Genomic DNA, 26,307 nt, shown 5'->3' with positions numbered 1-26,307 from the left:
CTCGAATATCGAGATTCTATTATAGGAGCAGTCCAAGCTGGACTGAATGATGGCCCAGTTTATTTCCAGTGTTATCCTAACTTCACAGTTAGATTAAGAGATGCAGACATCTTAGATTCAGTTGTCCTGCATATTAAGACTCATGGCTTTAAGATCAAACCAGGAAACAGTCCTGTTTCTATCATAACCAGGTTTGCCTATAAGAGCATGAACACAAGCATGGGATCCGGGGCTCTTTGCACCAGTCCCAACAAAATCAAGATATTGGCAAAATGATTTAAATCAATCTCTTTTAGTTATTGAAAGAGAATTTTTCTCTGAAAACCCCAGAGAGATTGCTGCAAAAGCATTTCAAGAAAATTTTCATAAGCAAGCTTCCGGGTCAAAAGTCAATATTGCTACAGTTCCCTTTACTGTTCACTATTCAAGCAAATGAACAAATGAATTACGCCAGTGATTCAAAACAAAGAAGAGGGTTAGAAAATACAAAAGATATCCAACAAAGAAATTTAAAGAAAAAGAACCAAAAAACTTGTTAGTTCATAATAAGCTTAAAACCGACCATGTAGGCGGTACAAAATAAAAAACATAAACTTAAAAATAAAGCTTAATTAAAACCGACCATATAGGCGGTATCAGAACATAAAATAAAATGAAAAATAAAACTTAATTAAAAACCATCCATATAGGAGGTAATCAAAACATACTTATATTATACATAAGGAGAAATATCTTACAATGGACAAAGGAAGAAAGCTTGAAGAAAGCTTGAAGGCTTGAAGGGGTTACATGATGAGAGAGAAAGAAGAGAGAAGGGAGAGCTTCAGCTTAAAATTGAACCTAAAAATGAACGTAAAAATGAACGTGCTTACAAATGAGGCCCGAGCCTCCTTAAATAGGCAAAAAAGGAATCTTGAATAGTAACCATGAACAGTAGACCCGTGCTTGAATAGTGAATAGTGAACAGTAAAAAGGAACTGTAGCGCTATTGACCAATGACCCGGAATCTTGCTTTCTGTAGAGAGGACAGAAGAAAGGTTGCTTTGTAGATACTTATGCTGGAAAGGCTTGCTGTAGACTTGTAGACTGAGAAGAGCATGCTGATCATGGGGGAAAATAATCTGAACGATAATCCATTAAGAGCTGAGTATTTTGAATCGTAGATTTGAATGATATAGGATCAATCTTTTTGCTGCAGAATATCAGATGACGGGAATCCGCAGCCATGAGATGCCTCATGTTTTTAGGGTAGGCTTCAAAGTCTCTACTGATAACTCTAGCCCTCCAATGCTTAATTTGTTTAATAATTGGTTCAGCGCAAATCTCATTTTTCAATAAGGGAGTGAACAAAAGTGTAGGCCTTCTATTTTGAAAATGAAGATTAACATAATGCTGGGCTGGAAGAACATTGCCATTAGAAGTCCATTCAGGAGCTTTGCTGAAGAAAATGGCTTCTGCAAATTTCTTTTTTAACTTAAAGCCTTGGGTTAAGCTTAAGTTAATCTTTCTGCCAAAATTGCTTACTTGACTAGGATCTGAACAAATAAGCTGGTAGACTAACCCGTACTCAAGAAGCGATTCAGGAGTTAGGGTTATAACTTCTCCCTTGAAAGCGAGGTTAATAGGCTGATAATGCTGAAGATCAATGCAGACTCTGCTGATGGTGAAATTTCTATTGCAGTTGCACAATTGCTTGTTATCATGCTGATGCAGAAGCGGCTCGTTAGTATTTCTGCAAATCTTTGAATCATCAAATTCCATTTCCTTAACAAAATTTAGTCCTGGGACACAGAGACCAGGAATAGCTGAGAGATGGACATGCAGATCCTGAAGATATGCTGAAATGAAAACTTGTTTTTCTTCAGCACTGGACCTGGCTTTTTCACAAATTAGATGATAAACATCTGGCTTAAGAGTGGACAGGATCTCATTCCTTTGGTGAAACATTCTAAAGATAATGCACTCCTGCTCATCCTTACTTAATTTCTCATTCACCAGTGGGGTGAATGGGTTTTTCTCACCATTTTCCAGTGGGGAAAATGAGGCTTGAGTGTTTAACATGAGCTTATGAAAGTCAACTGACTCAAGTTTTCTTTCAAGAGTCTCATACCTTCCCTGCCATTCAAAAATGCAATTGACATAATCAGACAAAGTGTTAGCATTATCAAAAGGTGAATTTGTGGGTAAGGAATCTTCCACAAAAGGTAGAGATTCCGAGCTTGAGTCTATATCCATACTAGTGGATGGTGAAGTAATGTGATGATTGAAGTGGCTGGAAGAATCTGCTATTTGAAAATGGTCATAAAAAGGCGTGAATTTCTGAGAGAGAGCTGAATGGGAATCCATAGAATTAATGGACCTAAGAGGTTGTTTGTCTTTCTTGGGGGCCATGTTCTTGTGAATCCTGCAAGTTCCATGAATTGAGTGATTAGGAATGAAACTTTCTCCCTTAATAAATTTAATTTGAAAACTAGGTTTTAAAATAATCCAATCAGTTAAATTATACTTGAAAGCTATATACTTAATAGTTTTCACAGATGTGAAAACAACTTTTAAAATTCCTTGATTCAAAATATCAGTTTGAAATTTTGAAATGCATAAAGGAATGCTTAAAATATCATTATGCATGAATTGGTTGCCTATTAGCTTACTTGGGATATCTAACCCAACAAGGTTAATTTCTTGGTTAAGAGGGGTGATGCATCCAATTGGATTAGCAAATTCAAAAAGAATTTCCTTATCAAAAAGCTTAGTTCTTATACCTTGGTTATCTACCCACAAGGGATAAATAGAGCTTAAGAAGGGCATTCCTAGAAGGGCTTTTTCCTTAAGGTTCTTAACAAGGATAAAGGTTTGCTTAATACAGATGTCATGGTTACGGATATGAACATCTGTTAACTTATACTTAATGGCAAGTCTTTGGCCATTGGCTCCAAATAGAGACTCACTAGTCTCTTCGCATAAAGGAATAGGAACCAGACTTTCTTGAAGGCAATTTTCAGCTGCTCCTGAATCAATCAAGGCAATAATATCAAAGACAAATTTATCTTTGACTACTATAGTAAGGGAGATTTCCCACCTCTGGAAGATAACCCTACTTACAGTATTCAAAAAAGTATTTGTCTCATTATCATTAACATGAGACGATTCTGGAATATCCGTATGGATTTCTTGGTTGCCAATTCTATTGATTTGATCTTGGAGATCAGAGAGACCTAGACTTATGAATTGTCTTAACTCCTTAATCTCCTTTTTATGCTGCTTAACTTCTTCATGAAGTTCCTTAATGCTGACATCCTTGGGAGACTGCTGGTCAAACCTGTTTAAGATATCGTTAAGGTTATAAGGATTAACAGTCTTCTTGGCTTCTACCTTAACAACAGATTTCTTAAAAACTTCGTAAAGGTTTTGCTTAGTTTTTTCATCTTCAACTTTTCTTAAAGTATCTAGGATGAATTCCTGATCTTGGCTTATGACATTTATGGTTTTAGGACGACAATTACAATTACCCTTAATACAAACATCTTGGTCACTAGAAGATTGGCTAGAAACATCGCCACTGCTATCTAGTTGATTAATATCATCTTCATTATCTGAATCAGTCCTTGATTCAGAATCTGAGTTTAACATCACTTTACAAAGCATATTTTTTAGGTCATCCGAGACACTTAAGTTGTTAATCTTTTGCTTAACTCTACAATCTTTTTTATAATGGCCAACTTTGCCACATTTAAAACAGATAATTGGCTTGACATCTAATGGAGTTTCTACCTTTTTCTGGGTATCTTTGTTGACCCTTCTTTGGACGTGCCTTGAATGCTTAGTATCATTCATCCTATAGTTGTCATGGGTACCTCTCTTACTGTGGTAAAACTTATCTTTGCTAGGCTTCCTACTTGGTTTTTGCTTAGAGGGAGGCATAGTTTCCTTTTGGCTGAAACCAAACTGGCTACAGAATGATCCAAATTCATTCTTGTAGATTTTTTGTTCATTCTTCATTTGTTGCTTAAGCTTGAAGTCATTGCACAACTTAATCCCTTCACCTGTGACAATGCTTATAATCTCACCATAGGTTAGCTTATCATAAGGGATTTGACCGTTATACTGTTCCCTTATCTTGATCCTAATTCTCTCAGAGAAAAGCTTGGGTAATCCTGATATGAATTTTTCTTTCCAAAAAGACTGGTTACAATCTGACCTTAGCATGACTTTGGTTAGGAAGACTTCCTTATACCACCTAAAATCATGAAGCTTGGGACACTTAAGGTTGGTTAAAAGATCTGCAGTTTTATCCTTAATTTTTGCAGGATCTCCAATGAAGTGCTTGGATATTGAGTAGATTAGAGTAGCCACTGCATCCTCAATATCTTGGCCATCTTCGTCCTTAACAACTTCATTACTCTCATTGATCCTATAGGCTTTAAGGATACTATTCCTATCATCAAAAGTGAGATAATTATCCCACCAACCCTTAAGCTGACCTGTAAACCCAGCAACAATGGTCTGAGCTACAGCATGATCTGGCAGTCTATTGTTTAATTTATAGGCTGTACTAACCATGGTCATTTCTTGAAGCTTAGTGAGTATGTTATACTCGGTCATACCGTCTATGTTCCATTCATAGATAGTACCACTGGTGTATGAGGCTTGAGTATATTGATTTCTTTCCTCAAACTGCATGTCAGGAAAAGTAGGCCTAGGATAGTAATTCCTAGTCTTAAAGGTTTCCAAATTGTTAATAATTTGATTATGGGGTTCCTCAAACATCTTAATTAGTTCATCAGCTTCTTCTTCTGAACTAATATCACCTTTAACCATATTGATCCTCTTATCAGGCTGAACAAGATTATCCTTAATCTTCTGATTAATCCTATCGACAAAGGCTTGGTTGACTTGGGGATTTTCTTGGAAATCCTTAGAGAATTCATATGGCTTATTTTCATTGTTACTACTGGTAATCTTTATACGCTTAAAGGGATAATCTGGATATTCCTCTTGTTTGAAGAGTTCAAACCAGATCCAAAACTTAATATTTTTCTTTTCTTGTCTTAAGTAGGCATAGAATTCTTCTTGGTAAATGGTTCTAATGACCTTAGGGACAGTGCTAAAGAACCAATCATTTCTTTGCTTATTGACTTCAGAATAGAAGTCCTTTCTTAAGAGATCCTTGTTGGTCTCAAAGTCCTCATCACTTAGGCTTATAGTGTTAATCATCTGAGAATAGGTAGGAGACATAACAGGGGACTCATCCTGTTGGGATTCCTGAGTAGACTCATTTTCCTCAGAGTAAAATGGTCTAGCCACGTTGGTGTGACTTCTAACACCTGTTAGCTTAATGTTCCTAGGATTTCCTGAGCTGGATCCTTGTTCTTCCCTAGTGGTTCTAACTGGGATGGAAGAGCTTGAAGCTCTAGAGGGTTCATAAACAGAAACTCTAGGGCTGCTGGAATGTCTGAAAGATTTGGAGAAGACCAGTTCTCCTCCTCCATCTGGATATTGAACAATTTGTTCAATACTTTCAGAACGCTGTGCTATGGCTGGAACAGCATTAGCAAAATGCCAATTTTCAGGGAAATCAACATCTTTCCACAAGATCTTCTTGGGGATGATGAAATCCGACTTATCTAGCATATCAGAGTGAAAATAGGTGGTCTCACCTTTAGGACTGGTGCAAAGAGCCCCGGATCCCACGCTTGTGTTCATGCTCTTATAGGCAAACCTGGTTATGATAGAAATAGGACTGTTTCCTGGTTTGATCTTAAAGCCATGAGTCTTAATATGCAGGACAACTGAATCTAAGATGTCTGCATCTCTTAATCTAACTGTGAAGTTAGGATAACACTGGAAATAAACTGGGCCATCATTCAGTCCAGCTTGGACTGCGCCTATAATAGAATCTCGATATTCGAGATGCCTATTATCCCTTAAACACATGACAATGGCGGTGTTTAAACCTAATCTTGTCAAAGGCTTAGCTGCTACTTGAATCATACCAAAGTGTATGAAATTATAGCCATCTTTCTTATGCTTTTCAACGGATCTGTTATCTAAAAGTCTTATGACTTGGTCGTCTTGCTCTAAACTGACTGTCATTTCAGAGGTCTTAATGGTATAATCTGTGAAGAACTTAAAGGTTCCTTTCTTATAAATTTCTTGATTAGACACCTTGGGTAATTTCCAATCATCTAAATCATTTTGAATCTTAGGATAATTGATCTCTTCACTGTTTACAACAGTATCTTGAGAATCACTGGATCTCCTAGACATGGTTCGGAAAATTGAACTCATTTTAGGGTTTTTGATCTAGAGCCTAATAGCAGATTGACAAACCTTATGAGACGTCACCCCAACCCTCTTACAGCCTAACAAACGCCTATCCACGGCTAACAAAGTAATCATCAGCCTTTTGTCCTCCATCAAACGTATTTTACAAGCTTTGCAGTTTTCTGTTCCAAAAGCAGCAAGCATGTGTCTTCACAGTATAAAGCAGGATTACCTCCTATATGGATGGTTTTTAATTAAGTTTTATTTTTCATTTTATTTTTCATTTTATTTTATGTTCTGATACCGCCTATATGGTCGGTTGGACCCAACTTCCCTCCCACATGGCTCTGATACCATAGACACCCAGGACAAGGTCATATAGTTCCCTTTTTTGCCTATTTAAGGAGGCTCGAGCCTCATTTGTAAGCACGTTCATTTTTACGTTCATTTTTAGGTTCAATTTTAAGCTGAAGCTCTCCCTTCTCTCTTCTTTCTCTCTCTCCCTTCTCTCTTCTCTCTCTCTCATCATGTAACCCCTTCAAGCCTTCAAGCTTTCTTCCCTTATCCATTGTAAGATATTTCTCCTTATGTATAATATAAGTATGTTTTGATTACCTCCTATATGGATGGTTTTTAATTAAGTTTTATTTTTCATTTTATTTTTCATTTTATTTTATGTTCTGATACCGCCTATATGGTCGGTTTTAATTAAGCTTTATTTTTAAGATTATGTTTTTATTTTGTATCGCCTACATGGTCGGTTTTAAGCTTATGATGAACTAACAAGTAAGCACGTTCATTTTTACGTTCATTTTTACGTTCATTTTTAGGTTCAATTTTAGGAAGAATCTTAATAGTTGGACCATAATAAGTCCACCAACTGTAGAACCAAAATGTTGACTTTCATAAGCTCATGTTAAACGCTCAAGCCTCATTTTCCCCACTGGAAAATGGTGAGAAAAATTCATTCACCCCCCAAGACGTCACCCCAACCCTCTTACAGCCTAACAAACGCTTATCCACGGCTAACAACGGCTCAACCGGCAGGGCTCGCGCTCCCAGGCACACTGCTACCTATCCTAGGATAGGCCAAGAACTACTATAGTAAGGGAGATTTCCCACCTCTGGAAGATAACCCTACTTACAGTATTCAAAAAAGTATTTGTCTCATTATCATTAACATGAGACGATTCTGGAATATCCGTATGGATTTCTTGGTTGCCAATTCTATTGATTTGATCCTGGAGATCAGAGAGACCTAGACTTATGAATTGTCTTAACTCCTTAATCTCCTTTTTATGCTGCTTAACTTCTTCATGAAGTTCCTTAATGCTGACATCCTTGGGAGACTGTTGGTCAAACCTGTTTAAGATATCGTTAAGGTTATAAGGATTGACGGTTTTCTTGGCTTCTACCTTAACAACAGATTTCTTAAAAACTTCATAAAGGTTTTGCTTAGTTTTTTCATCTTCAACTTTTCTTAAAGTATCTAGGATGAATTCCTGATCTTGGCTTATGACATTTATGGTTTTAGGACGACAATTACAATTACCCTTAATACAAACATCTTGGTCACTAGAAGATTGGCTAGAAACATCGCCACTGCTATCTAGTTGATTAATATCATCTTCATTATCTGAATCAGTCGTTGATTCAGAATCTGAGTTTAACATTACCTTACAAAGCATATTTTTTAGGTCATCTGAGACACTTAAGTTATTAATCTTTTGCTTAACTCTACAATCTTTCTTAAAATGGCCAACTTTGCCACATTTAAAACAAATAATTGGCTTGACGTCTAAAGGAGTTTCTACCTTTTTCTGGGTATCTTTGTTGACTCTTCTTTGGACGTGCCTTGAATGCTTAGTATCATTCATCCTATAGTTGTCATGGGTACCTCTCTTACTGTGGTAAAACTTATCTTTGCTAGGCTTCCTGCTTGGCTTTTGCTTAGAGGGAGGCATAGTTTCTTTTTGGCTGAAACCAAACTGGCTACAGAATGATCTAAATTCATTCTTGTAGATTTTTTGTTCATTCTTCATTTGTTGCTTAAGCTTGAAGTCATTGCACAACTTAATCCCTTCACCTGTGACAATGCTTATAATCTCACCATAGGTTAGCTTATCATAAGGGATTTGGCCGTTATACTGTTCCCTTATCTTGATCCTAATTCTCTCAGAGAAAAGCTTGGGTAATCCTGAGATGAATTTTTCTTTCCAAAAAGACTGGTTACAATCAGACCTTAGCATGACTTTGGTTAGGAAGACTTCCTTATACCACCTAAAATCATGAAGCTTAGGACACTTAAGGTTGGTTAAGAGATCTGCAGTTTTATCCTTAATTTTTGCAGGATCTCCAATGAAGTGCTTGGATATTGAGTAGATTAGAGTAGCCACTGCATCCTCAATATCTTGGCCATCTTCGTCTTTAACAACTTCATTACTCTCATTGATCCTATAGGCTTTAAGGATACTATTCTTATCATCAAAAGTGAGATAATTATCCCACCAACCCTTAAGCTGACCTGTAAACCCAGCAACAATGGTCTGAGCTACAGCATGATCTGGCAGTCTATTGTTTAATTTATAGGCTGTACTAACCATGGTCATTTCTTGAAGCTTAGTGAGTATGTTATACTCGGTCATACCGTCTATGTTCCATTCATAGATAGTACCACTGGTGTATGAGGCTTGAGTATACTGATTTCTTTTCTCAAACTGCATGTCAGGAAAAGTAGGCCTAGGATAGTAATTCCTAGTCTTAAAGGTTTCCAAATTGTTAATAATTTGATTATGGGGTTCCTCAAACATCTTAATTAGTTCATCAACTTCTTCTTCTGAACTAATATCACCTTTAACCATGTTGATCCTCTTATCAGGCTGAACAGTCAAAGGAGTAACAAGATTATCCTTAATCTTCTGATTAATCCTATCGACAAAAGCTTGGTTGACTTGGGGATTTTCTTGGAAATCCTTAGAGAATTCATATGGCTTATTATTACTACTGGTAACCTTTATACGCTTAAAGGGATAATCTGGATATTCCTCTTGTTTGAAGAGTTCAAACCAGATCCAAAACTTAATATTTTTCTTTTCTTGTCTTAAGTAGGCATAGAATTCTTCTTGGTAAATGGTTCTAATGACCTTAGGGACAGTGCTAAAGAACCAATCATTTCTTTGCTTATTGACTTCAGAATAGAAATCCTTTCTTAAGAGATCCTTGTTGATCTCAAAGTCCTCATCACTTATGCTTATTGTGTTAATCATCTGAGAATAGGTAGGAGACATAACAGGGGACTCATCCTGTTGGGATTCCTGAGTAGACTCATTTTCTTCACTGTAAAATGGTCTAGCCACATTGGTGTAACTTCTGACACCTGTTAGCTTAACATTCTTAGGATTTCCTGAGCTGGATCCTTCTTCTTCCCTAGTGGTTCTAACTGGGATGGAAGAGCTTGAAGCTCTAGAGGGTTCATAAACAGAAACTCTAGGGCTGCTGGAATGTCTGAAAGATTTGGAGAAGACCAATTCTCCTCCTCCATCTGGATATTGAACAATTTGTTCAATACTTTCAGAACGTTGTGCTATGGCTGGAACAGCATTAGCAAAATGCCAATTTTCAGGGAAATCAACATCTTTCCACAAGATCTTCTTGGGGATGATGAAATCCGACTTATCTAGCATATCAGAGTGAAAATAGGTGGTCTCACCTTTAGGACTGGTGCAAAGAGCCCCGGATCCCACGCTTGTGTTCATGCTCTTATAGGCAAACCTGGTTATGATAGAAACAGGACTGTTTCCTGGTTTGATCTTAAAGCCATGAGTCTTAATATGCAGGACAACTGAATCTAAGATGTCTGCATCTCTTAATCTAACTGTGAAGTTAGGATAACACTGGAAATAAACTGGGCCATCATTCAGTCCAGCTTGGGCTGCTCCTATAATAGAATCTCGATATTCGAGATGCCTATTATCCCTTAAACACATGACAATGGCGGTGTTATTGCTGCAAAAGCATTTCAAGAAAATTTTCATTATCCCTCTGGTGATATTTTAAAAACAAGAGAGTTTAAGATTAAGGATAATCTTGTTACTCCTTTGACTGTTCAGCCTGATAAGAGGATCAACATGGTTAAAGGTGATATTAGTTCAAAAGAAGAAGTTGATGAACTAATTAAGATGTTTGAGGAACCCCATAATCAAATTATTAACAATTTGGAAACCTTTAAGACTAGGAATTACTATCCTAGGCCTACTTTTCCTGACATGCAGTTTGAGGAAAGAAATCAGTATACTCAAGCCTCATACACCAGTGGTACTATCTATGAATGGAACATAGACGGTATGACCGAGTATAACATACTCACTAAGCTTCAAGAAATGACCATGGTTAGTACAGCCTATAAATTAAACAATAGACTGCCAGATCATGCTGTAGCTCAGACCATTGTTGCTGGGTTTACAGGTCAGCTTAAGGGTTGGTGGGATAATTATCTCACTTTTGATGATAAGAATAGTATCCTTAAAGCCTATAGGATCAATGAGAGTAATGAAGTTGTTAAAGACGAAGATGGCCAAGATATTGAGGATGCAGTGGCTACTCTAATTTACTCAATATCCAAGCACTTCATTGGAGATCCTGCAAAAATTAAGGATAAAACTGCAGATCTCTTAACCAACCTTAAGTGTCCTAAGCTTCATGATTTTAGGTGGTATAAGGAAGTCTTCCTAACCAAAGTCATGCTAAGGTCTGATTGTAACCAATCTTTTTGGAAAGAAAAATTCATCTCAGGATTACCCAAGCTTTTCTCTGAGAGAATTAGGATCAAGATAAGGGAACAGTATAACGGCCAAATCCCTTATGATAAGCTAACCTATGGTGAGATTATAAGCATTGTCACAGGTGAAGGGATTAAGTTGTGCAATGACTTCAAGCTTAAGCAACAAATGAAGAATGAACAAAAAATCTACAAGAATGAATTTAGATCATTCTGTAGCCAGTTTGGTTTCAGCCAAAAAGAAACTATGCCTCCCTCTAAGCAAAAGCCAAGCAGGAAGCCTAGCAAAGATAAGTTTTACCATAGTAAGAGAGGTACCCATGACAACTATAGGATGAATGATACTAAGCATTCAAGGCACGTCCAAAGAAGAGTCAACAAAGATACCCAGAAAAAGGTAGAAACTCCTTTAGACGTCAAGCCAATTATTTGTTTTAAATGTGGCAAAGTTGGCCATTTTAAGAAAGATTGTAGAGTTAAGCAAAAGATTAATAACTTAACTGTCTCAGATGACCTAAAAAATATGCTTTGTAAGGTAATGTTAAACTCAGACTCTGAATCAAGGACTGATTCAGATAATGAAGATGACATTAATCAACTAGATAGCAGTGGCGATGTTTCTAGCCAATCTTCTAGTGACCAAGATGTTTGTATTAAGGGTAATTGTAATTGTCGTCCTAAAACCATAAATGTCATAAGCCAAGATCAGGAATTCATCCTAGATACTTTAAGAAAAGTTGAAGATGAAAAAACTAAGCAAAACCTTTATGAAGTTTTTAAGAAATCTGTTGTTAAGGTAGAAGCCAAGAAAACCGTCAATCCTTATAACCTTAACGATATCTTAAACAGGTTTGACCAACAGTCTCCCAAGGATGTCAGCATTAAGGAACTTCATGAAGAAGTTAAGCAGCATAAAAAGGAGATTAAGGAGTTAAGACAATTCATAAGTCTAGGTCTCTCTGATCTCCAGGATCAAATCAATAGAATTGGCAACCAAGAAATCCATACGGATATTCCAGAATCTTCTCATGTTAATGATAATGAGACAAATACTTTTTTGAATACTGTGAGTAGGGTTATCTTCCAGAGGTGGGAAGTCTCCCTTACTATAGTAGTCAAAGATAAATTTGTCTTTGATATTATTGCTTTGATTGATTCAGGAGCAGCTGAAAATTGCCTTCAAGAAAGTCTGGTACCTATTCCTTTATGCGAAGAGACTAGTGAGTCTCTATTTGGAGCCAATGGCGAAAGACTTGCCATTAAGTATAAGTTAACAGATGTTCATATCCGTAACCATGACATCTGTATTAAGCAAACCTTTATCCTTGTTAAGAACCTTAAGGAAAAAGCCCTTCTAGGAATACCCTTCTTAAGCTCTATTTATCCCTTGTGGGTAGATAACCAAGGTATAAGAACTAAGCTTTTAGATAAGGCGATTCTTTTTGAATTTGCTAATCCAATTGGATGCATCACCCCTCTTAACCAAGAAATTAACCTTGTTAGGTTAGATGTCCCAAGTAAGATAATAAGCAACCAATTCATGCATAATGACATTTTAAGCATTTCTTTATGCATTTCAAAATTTCAAATTGGGATTTTGAATCAAGAATTTTTTATTTTCAAAGATTTTGGAAAAATTAAATATATAACTTTTAAGTATGATTTAATTAACTGGTATATTATTTTAAAATCTAAGTTTCAAAGTTACTTTATTAAAGGAGATTATTTCAACCCTAATCAGCTATCTCGTGAATTTTGCAGGGTTCATGAGATCATGGCCCCTAAAAAGAATACCCAAGCTTCTAGCTCTCAAAAATCCCAATCCAGTCAAGCTAACCAATCTCCTTCTACCCATAAAATGCTTTGGAGTCAACAAGTTGAAGAGGAAGAAGCACAACTTTTGGCAAAGCTTCATTCTTCTAAACCTATGCATGAATCCAGCCATATGCCTAACAAAATGTTAACCTTATACTATGATCATTCTGATCATTCTAAACCTATTAAGGCAACACAATATCCAGCTACCTCAGGGTCTCAGACCTTTAAGCAGGTTACTATGGCTAATCCCTCTCAAAAGGAATTAGCAACAAGCTCTTCTTTTTCAAGCAAACAAATTGTGGTGGCTGCCAACCCCACACCTCTTTCAACAAAATCAAGATATTGGCAAAATGATTTAAATCAATCTCTTTTAGTTATTGAAAGAGAATTTTTCTCTGAAAACCCCAGAGAGATTGCTGCAAAAGCATTTCAAGAAAATTTTCATTATCCCTCTGGTGATATTTTAAAAACAAGAGAGTTTTATGAAGCAGTCCTTATAGAAACTGGTTCTGTTAAGATTAAGCATAACGCTGATAAATTCAGCAATATGGGCTTGGCATTCTCCACCTGCCATATCTATAAAATCCTTACAGTCAAGCAATGGGGTGGAAATCCTAATCTTTCTAGGGAATTTTCTGAACCATCTAAGCCAAGTTTTTTTAATTATTGGGATTATCAGAGAGCATGGTTTAATGCTTTTCTAATCCAGAATAGGGACTTCCATCATTCATGGATGTTCTATTTTCCATCTAAGAATCAGCTTTCCTCTTTCCCATTTTGGTTCTACAGTTGGTGGACTTATTATGGTCCAACTATTAAGATTCTTCCTAAGCCCATTCTGGATGGCTTTGAACTATTCAGAAGTTCTTTTAATATTCCCAGAGAACTTTCAGCTTTTCCCCCTTTACTATTCTTTTTCAGTAATTTTGGCCTGGCTTGGATAGTCCAGTGGGACTATATTATTATTACAGATGAATCAGCAGCCTTTCCATCTCTGGGAAGGACTTTTAAAACTAAATGGTGGGATGCATTGAAAAATGATGCATCTACTGAGGCAGTCAAGCAGTATTTCCTCAAGAACCCCTCACAAGTCTCAGCCAGTGATGATATGTCTCAGTTTCTCCTCAAAAAGCAGCAGTTACAAGCTATGCTCGCAGCAGCTAAGACCCCTCAAGAGTTTCAGAAAATCCTTGATGAAGGAAGCTCAAGTTTTTCCCAAGAAAATTCTTATGCAGAGTCTGACGATTCTACAAGCTACCTTCCAGACAATGGTGATGACTGTGAAGGAATCCTTCCTCCCATAAGAAGATCTAAGTAATCATCAGCTTTTTGTCCTCCATCAAAAGTATTTTACAAGCTTTGCAGTTTCTGTTCCAAAAGCAGCAAGCATGTGTCTTCACAGTATAAAGCAGCTTGCCAGATGTCTTCTCAGCCGAAAAAGGGTGTTTCGGGGTTTTTCGGTATAAAAGTGAATCTTACTATTCACTATTCACTATTCACTATTCAAGCACGGGTCTACTGTTCATGGTTACTGTTCAAGTTCCCTTTTTTGCCTATTTAAGGAGGCTCGAGCCTCATTTGTAAGCACGTTCATTTTTACGTTCATTTTTAGGTTCAATTTTAAGCTGAAGCTCTCCCTTCTCTCTTCTTTCTCTCTCTTCCTTCTCTCTTCTTTCTCTCTCATCATGTAACCCCTTCAAGCCTTCAAGCTTTCTTCAAGCTTTCTTCCCTTATCCATTGTAAGATATTTCTCTTTATGTATAATATAAGTATGTTTTGATTACCTCCTATATGGATGGTTTTTAATTAAGTTTTATTTTTCATTTTATTTTATGATCTGATACCGCCTATATGGTCGGTTTTAATTAAGCTTTATTTTTAAGTTTATGTTTTGTACCGCCTACATGGTCGGTTTTAAGCTTATTATGAACTAACAAGTTTTTTGGTTCTTTTTCTTTAAATTTCTTTGTTGGATATCTTTTGTATTTTCTAACCCTCTTCTTTGTTTTGAATCACTGGCGTAATTCATTTGTTCATTTGCATATGACCTTGTCCTGGGTGTCTATGGTATCAGAGCCATGTGGGAGGGGAGTTGGGTCTTGTTTTGGGTGTTCTTGGCCTATCCTAGGATAGGTAGCAGTGTGCCTGGGAGCGCGAGCCCCCAGGATAGGGTCAACAAAGATACCCAGAAAAAGGTAGATACTCCTTTAGACGTCAAGCCAATTATCTGTTTTAAATGTGGCAAAGTTGGCCATTTTAAGAAGGATTGTAGAGTTAAGCAAAAGATTAATAACTTAAGTGTCTCAGATGACCTAAAAGATATGCTTTGTAAAGTAATGTTAAACTCAGACTCTGAATCAAGGACTGATTCAGATAATGAAGATGACATTAATCAACTAGATAGCAGCGGCGATGTTTCTAGCCAATCTTCTAGTGACCAAGATGTTTGTATTAAGGGTAATTGTAATTGTCGTCCTAAAACCATAAATGTCATAAGCCAAGATCAGGAATTCATCCTAGATACTTTAAGAAAAGTTGAAGATGAAAAAACTAAGCAAAATCTTTATGAAGTTTTTAAGAAATCTGTTGTTAAGGTAGAAGCCAAGAAGACCGTCAATCCTTACAACCTTACAATATATATATATATATATATATATATATATATATATATATATATATATATATATATATATATATATATATTTATTTATTTATTTATTAACCCTATACCAAAATTCAAGTAAATTAATTCATTAAGGGAAATAACCAATTTCCATTATTTAGGTTGACTTAACTTGCTTTCTTAAACTATTAATCGTATTTCTTCTTAAGGAATTTTAGCTAAATGTTTTTTCTAGCATTCAACCATCCATATTATTTATTTAACCTTTTATTAAGATTTATTCTCCCATACTTTAAAACCACACCGAAAACACTTCTACAACCCACAAGGCTAAAAAAGTACCTATTAATCGCAAAAAAAACCATCTTATTATTTTTCAATCCAAAAAGTGCACTTATAAAAATTTTCATAACCACATTGTACTATCTTCAAAGTTTCCCCATAATAATCTTAAAATCTCCATTTGCAAATTCTTAATATCTCCATTTGTAGTGTGCCCTATGGATTCACCTACAACAATAAAACATCAAAGGGTGTGAGATTTGATTTTAGTCTCCACTTGTAGTGTCCTATAAATTTACCCATAACAACAATCTTACTGCTAACATTTTTTCTTTCTTTTTTAGAATAAAATTATTATTTCAGTTTCACAAAAAAAAAATAATAATAAATTATATAAATAAATATATCGGTGTTAAGATGAGTATAAAACTCATAAATTTTAAACATATAGTTATTTTGATGAGGATTTGAGAAGAAGAAATTAACCCTGGAATAAAATTTTGAATTTTTGTGGAAATATCTTATGGATCCGTACTTTTTATTTTTAAAGAGTACAAAAAAGGAATATATTTTGAAATAAAACTTTTACGTCGAAGTTTTCTTCACCTTGGATCTAAAATCTCAACTTCTCTTTGACCTTATGTTCATAGTGTGTTTTTAAGGGTTTTTAATTTTTTATATATTTTGTTTCTTTTGGCTTACAACCCAAACTTTAAACCCATTGGAATTTAAATCTACGGGGCAAAAATTTAAACTTATGAGCCAAAAATTACATTTTTGGGCTAACTTAACCCTTGGGTGTTACACATTTTCTTCTCATAAAAATACTATAAAATAAAATAAAATAAAATGGAAATCCAGAAACCTTAACGGAGGAGGGAGAAAGAGGAGAGAGAATAAAAGAAAGAAAGAAGTTGAGAGCTTCAGGCGCAAGAACGAAGACGAATACCAGCACCCGAAACAATTAGTTCCTATCATGCAGTTGCAGCAATTAGGCGTTATGCGAGCATGAAAACGAAGCAAGCTGGTTGGAGCTATTGAGGTTTACGCGAGCATTAAAAAGAAGGGTTATGCAAGCCCGAAGTTGACTGGTGCTGAGGGCGGAGGATGCTGCAGGAAAAGAAGGATGGGCTAAGAGACTAAGGCTCCGGGTCACGACGAATTGAGGATTTTGACTTTAATTTTCATTCTGCTTTGGTCAATGCCTGCAAAATTTGTGTGAAATGCCATCAATTTTTTTTATTTTTTATTTTTTAATGTTTTGTAAATGTTAACACATTAACATTAGGTTTTTAATTTGAAAGGATAGTATAATATTCCAAAATATAGGAAAGCTGATTAAATTTACCCTCACCCAAGGAGGTTGGTGTAATTTGTCTTGCAGTTTAATAGGGAGCCAACTCAAAATTGACAAGTTCAATTTGTTTGTGTAGTTGAGCTCCCACCGGAATGGTCTTTCGCCTAACCAAATCAACATACTCATTATTCTGGGATCATATTAGAAACATCTGCAAGTTAAAAGAAATCAATAAAAATAAAGCATCTAGGCCCATAATTGCCCGTTGCCTACCATTAGAACAAAAGGGAAAAAAATAAAGCAGCATTTAAAGAAGCGGAAAAACAAGTAGCGAGGCATGAAATAGGAGTTCAGTGAAAAGAATCTGCACTACAAATTTGAATTGAGAACATACCGCAATCTGTAATATACAGGTGAGCATAGTGTCTGCCTCTGAGCTGAATTCCAACAAACCATATGGGCATGTATGCTTACTTCTATCAATTAACCAGCAAAATACATTCAACCGGAAGATGAAGATCAAATACAAGAAAGAACACTGCACAAAAGTAACAAAACACCCAATTCTGCACCAACAAGGAATCCAGAAAAAGAATGCAAAACCTACAGCTAAAACCGTGATTGAAATCCAATAATGTGAGCCCCGAGCATCAGCTTCAAATGTCTACTGAAATTTCAGAACTGCTTTCCCACTTGGGTACTTGAAATATAATTCCACTGCCTCATATGGGGGCCCTTGTCCAAAAGCATTAGCAAGCCCACATTGTTGGCCGTAAGTCCAAACATGTATCTGACAAACATCAGACATATGACAACAGATGAATCAAACAACCTTGATCAAAATCTAGACTAAGTAAACTTTTTATCACTTTGACAGGTCTCTACTTTCTGGTTAAAGCTTCAAGTGACAAGCCCACAATACTCAAGGAAAATTTAAAAATATTATTGAATAATTCCACCATGGCATGTGCTTCTGCTTTTCCTCAGGGTGAGTTCTGAAATTTTGGAAATCAATGGTGTGCAAAGAGATATGCATAAACCACAGCCCCATTGAAGACCTTATCCATCTAATGTTCATCATAATGACTATCAATCATGACAACTGAAGTCACAAAAAGCTTTGTGCAGCATCAAATTTTATAGTTATTTAAGCAGGGTGTATTTCTGCACTATAACTCATCAAATGGGTTGGCTCATTAACTAGACATCTCTTATCAAAAGGTTTGGCCCATCAATTGAACATCTCAGTGAATTAGAACAAAGTCTAGATATTATGTCATCATGCAGACAAAACTATGAGGAGGATAAAACAAAAGGTCAATCCATCAGTAACACCAAATAACAATTTACTTACTTGCTTTGCCGAGCTTTCTTTTTCCAGAAATTGAAGGACACGATCCACTGAACATAAACATGAGATGACAAAGTTTAAGTGCCAATGCAACAAAATATGTGCAGCAGGATGCTTAGGTATACCCAGGTTATGATGCTTCCCTGACAGTGTAAAAACACTCACGAATGATGAGTTCACATCACAACATGCAGAGAGGTGAATGTAATGATAACTATATTCATGAAAAGCTCACCCATTATCTACAAACATAGAAAACAATCTGATTAAAAAAAACAACATAGGGTTATTTGGGGATAAGTTAACAACCGTAAAAATAGATTCTCATGCTTTCTTGTTCAAAAAAGGGAATGGTGTGTAACTATGCATTTGAGTCAAATTGTTGTTTGGTGATTGAGAATAGCACGGGACAACTCAAGCATGGATGTCAGTTCAATGACTTTTAACAGCATGAAGACAGATTGCTTGGAGAATCCATTTGAAGTAAAGAGGACAAAAGCAAACAAGAAAATCAAGCAAATGGAAGAAAAATGGGTATATGCAGTTGAGAAAAATGGGTGACATAAACCCATAACAGGATGTCTGTGAAACACAGCAAGTGGACTAGCCTGGTCCAGACCAAGTCCATTTTATTGAAATATTGATGATCAACCTAAAACTAATTTTCAAGACAAGAAAACTGGTAATTTCATAGCTTTGGATATCTAAAGTCAACTGAAAAATACTCAAGGAAAATAGCCCTGATAACCTGACTTAAACATCTTAAAGTTCATAAGCCTTCAAAGAAAATCAAATTAGAAAACAGATACGATGGTTGACAGTGCAAAAGTGGTAATGATCATGGTAACAGTTTGTGAAATCGTACCGTCATTGATAGTTGTTTGGTTCAACAACAAAACAAATGGACTCAAGTACAAAGCAATAGTATAATGCTAAAAGTTCTCTCATATAAAATGTATGGATAAGTCAAACATGCATACAAGAGATAAACATACCATATAGATAACTAGAACTATGCAAATTAAATTGGTCATCAACAATAGTGTCCAAAATTACCTTGAATATTGACATGAAGGAAAAGCTTCCAACAACAGATGCCTTCTTGATCGGCATCTGTCTTTCTGGTGTCATTTCCTTGCACAGATGTTGTGCTATTTCCCTCAGTAAAAACATTTGTGCTTTATCAGTCCGCATCGAAATAATTGCCTGCCTCATTGATTCCCTATCAGCCTCAAGTGCCTGAAGCCTTGTGTAGAGCTTCTTGAATTCAGGGTCCCCAACATCAGCCTGATTTAGTGACTCTCGTGGAGTTGTTACATAATCATCACAAATCCCAAAAGCAGGTTTGGACTCTGTAACACTGGAATATGGTGTCCCTTTATGGATAGAATCAATGGTATAAACTCTATCTGTCATGTCATCTCCAATATCAGAAGCATCCGTCTTCCTCAAATTGGAGAAGTTCTCAGCATATGAAGTGTACTCTGTCTTCTTAAAGCTGCTGCTAGGTGGCCTTGGAGAATCTGGAGTAAAATCTGAACCAGCTTCTTTGACAGGCCCCATGAAAGAAGTTGAACTATCAGTGGAAAGTTTCCTAGAATGCCTTGATCGCCTAGGAGACTGACCAACTATCACCCTTTCTAAGGTATTCTTTGAACCTAAAAATTCCCCATCCAGATGATTGCTGCTAGGACTTCTCTCCATTTGATAAATTCTGTACTCCAAATTCTTCCATTGTTCCCTAGCACAAGGAGTCTCTCCAAATGCATATTTTTCAATGTCTACCACATCATTGTCATCAGTAGGAACTCGGGACTCATTCAGATTGCATTTCAAAGGGGGGTAATCATATGTGGGAAACTCAACTTGGGCATCCATGCTCTCAATCATGCTCGGGCTGCGGCTGAGGATGGTCCTCTGCCCCTCGGCTTCAGCTTCTGTGAGTCCAAAACTCATCATCCTATGTTTATAGGCCTGCACTTCACAAGTAAGTGCTTGAATGGACTGTTCCCTCTTATACAACAAATCTTCCAATGCCAAAAGCTCCTGCTGGTCATGTGCCATTTTTTCCTCTACAAATCGCTTGAATTGTCGAGCTTCCATTTGGATTTCAGCCTTCTCCCTCTGCAACCTCAGTATCATCGACATGGCTTCATTGGCTGCCGATGATGATGCATTCCTCTCCTCCTCCAATTCCTCATACAACTCCTGTATCGATTTCTGTTGGCTGCTAACTGTCTCACGCAATGCAGCACATTCATTCTCAATTTCAACTCGAGCAACAGATGAATGATCAAAACCTGGTATAACCAACCTGTGACCTTCCTCAAACTCATCATATTTGCGCTTCACAGAACGCAACCAATGGGCCGTAGGGCTGCTAATTGATGAGCAACTACATCCACAGTTACAACATTTAACCAAACCTATCGAATTTGGCGATGCTGGCGAATCCATAAACCGAAATGCATCAAAATCAACCAAATTCAGATAGAATCACAAAAACTCGACCATAAGAACAAATCAAGAATCTAATATAACACAATTCCGGAGCTATCAAACCCTCTCTCTCAAATCTATATTTCCCCTTTCCCCTTCATTATCCCAACAACCAAACAAATCCACTGACATCAACAACCCACACAGAAGAATTCCAAGCCAAACGAAACCCTAGCAATCCACAATCTAGAAAACTCGGGGTTTCACCTCAGAAATCCAAGAAAGCTGAAACATGGAGACGCGAAAAATTTTCCCGGGAAAATGAGAAGAAGGAAAAAACCAAAAGAAAAGAAAGAGAGAAAGAAAGAAAAAAAACCTGATCTCCCGATATTCCGAGGAAAATTTGGTGCATGAAGATCTGTCAGACAACCAACTAAACAACCAAACAAACAAACAGACCCGGACTTTTTCCCCTGCTTTGGTGGGAGGTGAAATCGCAGGGGCAATTTCTCAGGAATGGTGTTTGGATGGAGGGAAAACGAGAGGAAAAAAGGGAGGGGAAATCGAGGGGAGGGAGAGGGGTTTGAAACCCTAGATTGTGAATCGTTATTTTGGTTGAGTTTTCTTGATTTTGGTGTCAACTTTTTTTGTTGTTTTTGTTTTTTCTTAAGAGAGATGAAAGAGAAACAGCGAAAATGAAGTAATTTTTGGGGAGGAAATCGTCCGATGATGTGTGATCCATCGGACACTACAACCCACAATCGTGTCATTTTCTGCGCCTATTTGGCATTACGATTAACCAATAATCAGTTAGTTACTAGCTCTAAATCACTCCATTTCACTTTAGTAATGGTTTTCATTTTGTGAAATTAATAAATAAATAAAAATTTATATCGTTACCTAACTTTTTCACTAATTATAGAAATTAAAATTTCTTAACACTTGGTAATTGTTTTTTAAAACAATTTTAAAAAATAATTTTTAAAAATTATTCCCTAATTTTTATAAAATAAAAGTCTATTTAAAAACCTAAAATATTTTTAAAAGTTTTAATATTTTTAAAAATATTTGAAATTTTATTTTTTTTATTTTTTATTTTATTTTTAATCAACATATATATTTGTATAATTATTTTTTAAAACAGTAATAAAAAAACAAATAAAAAAAATTAATAAATATTTTTTGAAAACATTCTAGGTTTGTTTGTTAATTATTTTCAAAAACAATTCTAAAAAAACTATTTTTTGATATTTTGTAAAACAAAAGTCTATTTAGAAATTTAAAATATTTTTAACATGTTTTTAATATTTTTAAATATATTTTAAAAATATATTTTTTATATCTAATATTTTATTTTTAATCATTTTACTTATTTATATAATTACTTTTTAAAACAACTCTAAAAACAAATGAAAACAATATAAAACAATTAAAGGGTGTTTTCTAAAAATAACATACTTTTTTAAAAAAAATACAAAACCGTTTCTAGTTATTAAATATGTTTTCTTATTTTTTTATTTTAAAGAACAGAAAACATTTACCAAAATTGTTTTTAAAAATAGAAAACAGAAAACAACATTTTTGTTATCAAAAGTGTTTTTGGAAAACATGAAACCGTTTTTAAAAACAGTTCTTAAACATGCCATTAATATTTAAATTATTTTTTAAATAAAAATCACTACCATTAATTTTTTCCAAATTTAAATAGTTAAAATAATATAAAATGATTTATGGGATACGTTGTTTTTGTTATTTTCTATAATTGGAAATTTGTATTTTCTATTTTCCAAATTTAAAACTGAAAAGCTACACATCTAAGAAATGAAGAAGGAAAGGAAATGGAAAATTCAAATTGTGAGGTGTAAGATAGAAGCTGACATGGCTCGCAATGATGTGTATCTTAGAAGCTTTATTGCGCTTTCATTCCAAGTTCTTATCCACGTAGATACTAAAATAAAAAAATAAAAAATAAAAATCCAAAAATAATAGCAAAAGGCCAACCTTATCAAAATGTTTAGCACATTGGTGAGCTTGTTATAAAGTGGAGTTGAACCCACGTCGCCTTTTCCTTTACCATGGAATTGATAATCTAATTAAATTCAAAGCATAGAATCAATGCCATCATTTTTCTTTTCTTTTCCTTCCATCCAAACACGACTTTTGAGAAGAAAAGGCAACCTAGTGACCAGGCAGCTTTCCTAAAGAGAAGCAGCTAACGTGGCTGTTATTATTGATGCCTTCGGATCCTATAATGTGGTGACACCTCATCCAATCATTATTATAAATAATAATATAAAAAAAAACACATGTATTAAAACCATTTTAACATCTTATTTTCTGTTTTAAATTTTAAAAATATCAATAATTTAAGCTTTTTGATTCAATTTGATAATTTAATTTATCATCAAAATTTAATTCTTATTTAATAACTATTTTTTAAAACTGCTTTTTATTCTTAAAAAAAAAACCATGTCTAACAATTAGATAATTATTTTTTATTTTTTGTTTTTAAAAACAAAAAATATGATAATTTCCAATAACATTTTTAGTTTTTTTCACTTATTTTTTAAAATTTATTTTTAAAAATGATTATATAAATATGTAAAATTATTAAAAATAAAACACTAAATATAAAACTTATTTTTAAATTATATTTAAAATATTAAAAATATTTTAGATTTTTATTTTATAAAACATTAGAAAATAGTTTTTAAAAATTATTTTTCAACAACTGTTTTTAAAAATAATTACGAAAACAAAGCTTAAACTTTTAATAAGTTTTGGATTTTTACTTTTCCGAATGTCTTATCAATATGGAAGACAAAAGAATAATAGTGATGGTATATTAGAATTTTAATAAATAACTTATATATTTTTTATTTACTGAAAGTGAATTTGAAATAAATTTCTTTTGGATTTTTTTTTTCCACTTTCTAGGAAATTTCGAGGAGCAGTGATGTTTAATATTTGTAGAAAAGAAATAGTGGACAAAAAAAATAGTTGTAGAAAGGTCACTAGAAGGATCCATGTGGTGAGAGGAAGCTATCCTTAGGAAAAGGAATACGTGAAGTTTGTTGGGACTTGGGAGAATTGGTTGAGAAAGACCGGGCATCTTATGATTATGGGAGGGATATGCATGTGGTGACAATAAAGTTTGAAAAGCATTCATTCGGTTGGTTGGAGGTGTTTCTCCCCTCCCAAAGCATCTCCTACGTCTTCCAAATACTCATACCACATCTTATTTTTTTATTTATTTTTCCCACATTTCTCTTATTTTTAATTTTTATATCACATGCATGATAATTACCTACATCCAATCATATGGATATTATTCGTTCTAAATCTAAAAGGTCTTTATCGTTTTAAAACGCGTCTACAAGATTAACGTGTCTAAATCTCTCTCATATTCGATGTAGGACATCACAAACATCTCCCATGAGATATAGCGAGGTTATGCAATGCAATATCATCATTGTGTTTCATGGGATTATGGGGTCGAACAAATAAACATTTTTAAAAAAATCAAACAAACTCTCACATAGGGGTTGATAATCGACTTTTATACTATTTGTAATAACCTACACTCAAATGTGTAGATATTGTTCATAGGAGGCCCCACATTGGGATCGAGGATTAACTTTGATACTATTTGACTCACACACAAACCATGTAAATATTGTCCGTTTTGGATTAAAAGAAGTCCTTATAACTTTAAAAATCGTTTATAAGGTCAAGAGGAGTTCATACTCATACATTTAATTATGTAGTTATTGTTTGCTCTAAAATCAAATGGACCTTCATGACTTTAAAATGTATATCCAATTGTATATATATTGTCTACTCTAAATCTAAAAGAACTCTTATGACTTTAAAATAAGTCTATAAGGTTAAGAAGAGTTGATACTTATATAATTATAAAAACTTTTTCTTCTATTTGATATGAGATATAACATGCACTGAAATTTTCTTACATTAATTTTTTTTAAATAACATTTACTTCATTAATAGTTTTTCTTTTTATACAAAATATAAAAAAACATTTAAATTAATCATTTATATACGAAACTTGATGATCATTCTTACAGATTTTGATGACAAACTTCTTGAATTATAAAACTTTTTTTTGGATTATTATAAGAATATACCTCATTAAATTAATAATTATTATTCACACTATTCTCCAATTTTATTGATTATTTCCTATTACTTACACGGAAATAGAAGATTGAAGTTCAACAACCCTTGTTATTTAAGGATAATTTAAATTATTTGGAACAAGTCAAATAAGAGAAAGAGAAACCTTGTTGAATCCAAATCTTGGAATGGAGGGTGGTGTCATGGATATGGTCAAATTTGGACAAATGGGCAGCACACAAGTGCCCTAAAATTGGCAAGTTGGGCCCCAGATGTTTTTCCAATGTTCATTTGCCCAAGCCCTTTGACGTTTCAAAATTTGTCTGCTACTCTTGTATTGTTGCAAACACAAGAAATTGCTGATGAAATTTCCTTTTCCATGACGTTGTTCAACTGAAAGGGTCTTCCTGACGACCTTTTTTTTTTTTTTTTTTTTGTTAAAAAAAAAAAAGAGAGAAAATTTTATGATATCAAAATGGAAGCACGATGCTTGACATAAGATTGGAATAACGTGTGTACGTCTGTATTTAATATCTCGGCCCAACTTTTAATAGTCCAATTCAAGGCCCATATTTTACTTGGTCCAAAAAAGGCAACCCATGCTCTTGGACAATGTAAAACCCCCACGCTATATATATATATATATATATATATATATATATATATATATATATATATATATATATATATATATTAGTTTTTCCAACATTTATCAGTTTTTATGGTTAATCAAACTATGCACACTAGTAGAAAATAAAGAAAAATACAATTTTTTTTTATGTAGTTCAACAATTGATGTGATCTTTACGTCTACGGAGTACATCGACACTTAAAAATACACTAATAAAAATAATGAGAAGAGTTACAATGGTAAAACTCTCGTAAAGATCTTTTCAATTATAGTCGCATTCTTTAAAAAACAAATCTTTAAACATAAAAAAGTTAAATATATAATAGAGATAAAATCATCAATCATCACATAAAAAAAAAATTCTCAAGAAGGCGTTGCTCCCTTCATCCCCACGAATTAACTAAGCAGCTTGATCCCTACGAGATCAACGAGGAGCTCGACTCCCATGAGTTGATTATGCAGCTTAACCCTTTACATTTCAAGCGAAATGCAACAAAATTGATTCAGGTTTCACAATCCAATAATTATCAATTTTCGTCTTACTGATATCTTTTGTCAAAATTTTCATAGATATATCTATAAAAACCAATTTTTTTTTTTTTCATTTTTGTAACTACTCAAATGTATACACTTTTTGTTTATAGCATGAGGGCTACCTACCTTCACTTTTAACCTTTTGTTAAAATGAATG

At 34.6% G+C, this 26,307-nt stretch overlaps 1 protein-coding gene across 2 annotated transcripts; it reads right to left on the bottom strand.

Annotated features, from left to right (window-relative positions):
* Window positions 1-17,410: 17,410 nt before the first annotated feature.
* Window positions 17,411-21,598, bottom strand: LOC100254774 (myosin-binding protein 7). 2 transcript variants are annotated; one of them, XM_002267401.5, is made up of 4 exons: window positions 21,228-21,598; window positions 19,469-21,136; window positions 18,416-18,462; window positions 17,411-17,851 (listed from the first exon to the last, which is right to left on the bottom strand). In XM_002267401.5, the coding sequence occupies exons 2-4, from the start codon at window positions 20,867-20,869 to the stop codon at window positions 17,737-17,739; spliced, it is 1,563 nt and encodes a 520-aa protein (XP_002267437.1). In that variant the 5' UTR covers window positions 20,870-21,136; window positions 21,228-21,598; the 3' UTR covers window positions 17,411-17,736. The 2 variants fall into 2 exon arrangements, with proteins under 2 accessions (XP_002267437.1, XP_010653236.1); XM_010654934.3 differs by lacking the exon at window positions 17,411-17,851 and having other exon boundaries at window positions 18,430-18,555; window positions 21,228-21,586.
* Between the last annotated feature and the right edge of the window lie 4,709 nt (window positions 21,599-26,307).

This window comes from Vitis vinifera, chromosome 8 (assembly GCF_030704535.1).
Source record: "Vitis vinifera cultivar Pinot Noir 40024 chromosome 8, ASM3070453v1".
NCBI lineage: Eukaryota > Viridiplantae > Streptophyta > Magnoliopsida > Vitales > Vitaceae > Vitis > Vitis vinifera.
The sequence above is the reverse complement of the archived record's forward strand: the minus strand, read 5'-3'. Positions and strand labels throughout refer to the sequence as shown.